The 6,000-nt window shown below is 40.6% G+C and overlaps 1 protein-coding gene across 1 annotated transcript in view; it reads left to right on the plus strand.

Moving 5' to 3' along the window:
- Window positions 1-5,095, plus strand: part of LOC148650773 (3-hydroxyisobutyrate dehydrogenase, mitochondrial-like) — a 43,244-nt gene extending 38,149 nt beyond the window's left edge. Inside the window, exons 7-8 of the mRNA XM_088600303.1 lie at window positions 2,809-2,965; window positions 4,239-5,095. Coding sequence (XP_088456429.1) covers window positions 2,809-2,965; window positions 4,239-4,397 — 316 coding nt within the window. The 3' untranslated portion in view covers window positions 4,398-5,095. The remainder of the gene's footprint in view (window positions 1-2,808; window positions 2,966-4,238) is intronic.
- Window positions 5,096-6,000: the final 905 nt, after the last annotated feature.

The following is a 6,000-nucleotide window of genomic DNA, read 5'->3' on the forward strand; positions in this document are numbered from 1 at the left end:
CAGTGAAGCATGACTTTCTAGGAAAGACTGTTTCTGAATGACAATTATATTCTATCTGCTTTCAGACTATTACAAGCCAAGGCCCAGAGGAAGACAGAAGACTTCACTTACTGATTTTAATACCATGTCCAATTCTAACTGTCAGTTATTTATGCACTAGTGGAATAGTCTTCTGAAAGATGAAATGCAAAAGACTCTTCTAACTTGGTCTTTTAATGATGCACTTGATGTATAAAAAAAGCCTCCAAGAACATGCGCTTTCCCAAAGAGATTTGTAAGTGTGGCTCAAGCACCAAGTTTAAAGCACCATGCTCAAAACTGAGAAATCCCCAAAGGGTTTTGTTTTTTCCTTGACTGAGCACTTGTTTGCATATGTTACATTAAACACAGGGACACTCCGTAATAAAACCTGCTTGTTAACAATTTAATGTACTGCATGCTGAAAGTATGAGAAAGAGAGTATGCTTTTGTTAGTTTAAAATAAAAATAGTAATTGCAGTGCAGGCAGTCCCAGTTCTTAAAATTAACTCCTGCTGCAAGCTATTAGAGAAACTGGTTATATGTAAAACACATCAAATCATAGGGCATTTATTGGTCCTTTATAATAATTGGGAAATAGGCAAGTACAGTGAGAGGCTTTAAATAACAACAAATTAGTTTATTAGATATATTTAGTTATGTTTTATGCTTCCATATATAGTATTTGAATATTTCCATTGTGCTTCTGTATTTTTCATAGCTTTGAAGCTTGCTTACAGTTTTTAATTCTTGTGCTTTATGCAGGTGTTTTGTAATGAAGTGCCTAAAATCTGAGTCTTTTCAGTCCCAAATTTAGGTTGCGCTTGAAATCACAACCACTATAGTTCATAACAAGAAATGATTTATGGTTAAACTTAAGAACAACAACTCATGTCACCACCGTTGCAATATAACAAATGATTTCTCTGCTTGGACAAGCTTTATTATATCAGAAGCAGTAACCTTTTCAACAGCTGAACCAGAACTATGATACATGGCGGTGAGGAGGTGCTGAGCATGTGTCACAGAACTTCCTGCGTATTGGGGGTTGGAGGGGGGCGCGTTAACTGTCTTCTGAATTTAGAGAGATTGCCCACAGACATTAACTGAAAGGCAATAATGACCAAGACTTTAAAAAAAAAAACAGTGTAGTTATCCCAGATTTCCAAAACAGTCTGTAAAAATACTCTCACTGAGCTGGTTCTCAGTGTTTAAATTAGTGCTTAGACAGCTTGTAAAACTCATATTAACAATAAAAAAATTAAAGGCAGGTGGAGCTTTGGCGTACTAAGTGGCCTTAAAGACCAATAATGATTTAATAGTCATATTCAGTACAAAATATACTTTACAGCTAAGTGGCAAGAGCCAATTTGTGTTTCAATGCTGCTTGATGTGGTGGTGTTTATTCTGTAATGAAAAAGAAGGCAGTGAGACTGTCTAGTGGATTTTAACCCTTGTGTTTCTGAAAAAAAACTGCTTTTCTAAAACATCGGTGGGAATGTATATCTCTGGAATGCGCACATCTTTGTATTGTCGAGCTGTTTACTCTTTTGTGATTCTGTTTAGCCCAAACCGGTGCGTCTGACAGATGTGTGCTCTGCTCAGGAGCGTCGAAGATAACTTGCCACAAGAGCGAACCTCTCTCTCCCTTGATAAACCTTAAACCACACACAGACAGCAAAGCTCAGCTGAGGGAGGCAGTGGGATTGTAGACAGACAGTGAAATTGTCCATACTGCCTGCTTGTTTGTGTTTTACGGTTCTTAGTCTCATCGCAAGAGGTTGCGGTGCAAAAATGTGAGGGTGCTGAGCCTCTGCAAGGAACGTCTGCTGCTCAGTCTGGAATCTTACTGCTTTGCGTATGTGCAGTGACTCTGGGTCTCCCAATGTCTGACCTTCTCGTGAATTTCTGATGAGACTGCGGCCTTTTTTCTGCCGGAAGGGATGCAGTCGTCAGTGAATGGCCGTGCGTCTTTCAACCTGGGTGCAGCTCTCTCACAGATATATTCCTGACACGACTCGGTGCAGTCTGACATACTGTAGATCGTCTTTCACACACCCAAATCCCCAGAGGAAGACATTATGGGGCATCCAGCTATGTGAGCACAGTAACCACAGTGCGCGCCTTAATGTTCATAGTTGACTGTCTATACTGCAGGCTCTGCCCTTTTTGGAGTACAGTTGGGTACCAGCCTTTGTATTTGTTGAGAAAAGCATCATTCTATTCTTGTTCGGTTTAATTTGATATATATTACATTGTCAGTAAGCAGTGATAATTGGAGTATTCATGAATATTCCTATTCATATTTTTTGTACAGAGGTTTTACAGTCCTCATCTGTTCAGTGAGCAGAAGGAGGTGCAGAGCCTCTGGCCCACCCAGGAATGAACAGAGCCCTGCTCTGTGTATTTCAGAGGGAGACTATGAATCACAGTAACCTGTGCCGACAGAAGGGCTATCCTGGACACGGGTCCCTGAGTTTGGATGTTTGTCTTTCGTATTATTCTGCATTTATTTCTTTCAAGGACAGGGGGTCTGGGTGAGGGGAGTCTGTTGATAGGGTCTTGCTCCTTGCTGCTGAGGTTATTGGTCACCTCCTTCTTTAAAAATTGATGTACCCTGTAAATGAGTCTGATGATGAAGAACGTTCCTGATAAATATCAATACTATATTATCTGCAGGGACAGCTATTAAAGCAAGAAGGATGGCTGAGGACAGCAGAAGCCGCCTATCAAGTCACCCCTGCCCTTTGCGTTTAGATGCTGACACTGTTCATCTTTGACCTTTGACAGGCTGGGTCTCGACCCCAAGCTGCTGGCGCAGATCCTGAACATGAGCTCTGGCCGCTGCTGGTCCAGTGATGCTTACAATCCTGTTCCCGGAGTGATGGAGGGGGTGCCCTCTGCTAACAGCTACCAGGGAGGGTTTGGGACCACACTAATGGCAAAGGTGGGCAGAGCTACAGGAGCATCATTCTTCATCCTGATCTGCTGGCAATCTGGGGAGCCACCTGCTCGGCTTCGGCCTCATCATCCCCTCTGTCTGTTGCTCTCTATTAGTCGGACTGTCTACTCCATACCTGTGTGCATGAAGTCAGCACCGGGGCAGGTCTGGAAATGGACACGCAGAAAAACTAAAGTCATGCTCATACCGGTCTTCTGAAGGAAACTGCAATAAATGGCATTGAAATACAAGAGGTCCAATGTTAAGTGTATTTAGATCAATTCATGTCAGAAAAGAAGAGGACAGAAAAATCAAAAATGATTCTTCTGAAGAATCGTGTGTTTCTAAGTGGGAAAATGTCTTGAAGGGAAGAGAAGAGGCCACAGTAAAAGAACTGAGTAGGATCATGACAGAGTACTTCCATTCCTTGATTTCTGAGTGAAATTAATTCCTTGAAAACTTCACTAGGTGAAATTTCATAAACCAAGAGTGAAAATCCCAAGGTTTCGAAAATCCCCAAGAATTACTGATTTTTACACTATCGGAGCCCTGAATCGTCAAAGTAAAATGGCTTGTTTATGATAATTACCCTCTATCCCCTAGTACAGTCGTCAATAAGATGATGAGATAAAATGTGAAGAAGGTGCAAGACTTTCAGACTTTTTTATAGTGGCAATCAGGAAGCAGGGTGTTTGTACTATTTTTCCTGTATGTTCTTGTTTTGTTCTTTTACTTTTTAGTGTATTTATTGTCTTTTTCTTTCTTTATCACTGTGTTTTATAGATGAAAGTTATTGTAAGTAGTAGTGTACGATTCCTGGCTTGGGAATGGAAAAGCTCGGTTCCAGTCAGAGACCTGTGAGTTAAGTTCTGTGAAGAGTTTAGCAAGAACAAACCAGCTGGTGTGGGCTCCCAGGACAGGGCTGGCTTCAGAAAATAAAACTGAACAATCACTTTCCTTCACATGCTGTGAATTCGTGAAGAATTGTGAGATACAGCACATTATGGCACACTTGCAGAAACAAGGCCTTAACATAATGCTAATTGGTAGCCTTTTTATTTTAATCTCCAGTTCTGTCAGGAGGCACTAAAGTTCAGTCTGCATATGTATTTGACACAGTTTTGGCAAAGAGAGCTAGAACTCTGGAGAGGGATTTTAATGGGGGGGGGGTTTTCTGAGCTCAGGATTACACATAAAAATGTAGCTCAGCATCTTCTACTTCTGTTGTGAATTTCTCATTGAAACCAATTACCTTTCTCTTTTTAAACTTTATTTTTAGGATCTGGGATTAGCACAGAACTCGGCTACAAACACTAAAACAGCTGTCCCGCTGGGATCGCTCGCCCATCAGATCTACAGGATGATGTGTGCACGGGGCTATGCAAAAAAAGACTTCTCATCTGTGTTCCAGTTTCTCCGAGAGGAGGAGAGCCAGTGAGGAGAGATGTGGACGATGTGCCTGATGCACTTGTATGCAGGACAGATGTTCTGGTAGTTTATAGTCAGGTAGCGGGAGGGGCGGGTGTATTTTGAAAGCCGTAAACTTTGATTGCATACGGAGTCCGTAGGGAAATAAGTGTTTTGACAGATTGTGTACGTCTCGTACTTTCCTTTTTGGAACTGTCTGTGTGTTGCCTCTGTAATCCTGCATTTTAAAGCAGCACTCTTGTGCTCTAGATTCAGTGAATGGTAACACGCCTGATTTCCCTCATACAGAAAGCTTATGGTTTATTATAAAGTCATGTCAAGATGAGTCTCTGTCAGCTAAAAGTGCAGGAACAAAAATTGGAGATTTTTTCTCCTGTGAAAAATGGTTCAGGTGGGATTAGCTATGCAAGGGACAGATAACAGAAGCTCTTCAATGTGCAAAGATTAACCATTTTTACTCTTACATACACTGTGTCCTGTTTTTTCTTTTGGAAAAAAAAACATTATTTTCACACCCACTCCACTGTATTGTTAGTTTTTATTTCCTGATATACCTTTGTCGTGGTTTATGTTTTCTGTTCATTAACCAAGTAGACACTGGTTATTCCCAACAGTGAATAAATGCTACAACTCACCATTCTGTCATGTTATTGTGTATTTGAAATGCCTTAAATAAAAAAAAACACAAACATTTCTTGTTTTAGTTAAGCAAGCTCCGATATTTTCTTATTTTAGATTTATTAACAAATCCTATAAATAAAAAATGGAAGTTGATTTTATTCGTAGTGGTTCAGTATTTTCTTCTGTTTAGCAGTGTGGTATCATTTTATGTAAATTAAGCACCACAGTTTTATACTTGGCTTTTCAGAGCAGGCTGGTCATTTTGTTATCAGGTCTTGTGATGACAAGTTAAGCCAGCCTGACCTGCTCACTGTTTATGTTCTAGTTGTTTTTATTTAACACTCTTATTTTCCTTAGATCATGGTAAAGCATCCCTCCACATTAAAGAAAGATGGTCTTATGTTCTTATGTAAAATATCACGTTGCTGTTTTGAGAGAAAGAAAACAAACCGCTGCTGTTTGTAGAACTGGCACTGTGTGCTGCTGTTCTGAGTTGTGGACCTGAAACAGGACCTGTGTTGCTTGAAGACTGAAGTGCTCAGCATTACCCTGGAGCCCATGCAGGGCTGACTACCAGCAGGGGTCCATACAGGTATTTCACCAAGGTGATTGATCGTTCCACTGCTTTTTGACCAGGAGAGCTACAACACCGTGACATTTCGCAGTTGTACAGTATCATTGTCGAAAAGGGGCTGTATTTTAGGATGCAAAACCACAGTAAGACATAATGAGTTCCTGTGGCCTTTTTCATCTTCTGTTAATGCACCGTGCACTGATGCACCCCCCTGCTTTGACTTCTTTTGATAGAGGTGTACTCTTAACAGACAGATGTGGCAAGTTTAACAGAACAGGCTTGTCCATAATACAGACTGATCAGGTATGTTCTTTACTAGCAATATGCAGCAATATTATAACAGCATCCCCAAACATTCAGCTGTTTAACTCATTGACTGAAGGTTTTGTATAATCATAGCTTAATGATTAATAATGGC

Source organism: Lepisosteus platostomus, chromosome 12 (genome assembly GCF_059453375.1).
Source record: "Lepisosteus platostomus isolate fLepPlt1 chromosome 12, fLepPlt1.hap1, whole genome shotgun sequence".
NCBI classification, from domain to species: domain Eukaryota; kingdom Metazoa; phylum Chordata; class Actinopteri; order Semionotiformes; family Lepisosteidae; genus Lepisosteus; species Lepisosteus platostomus.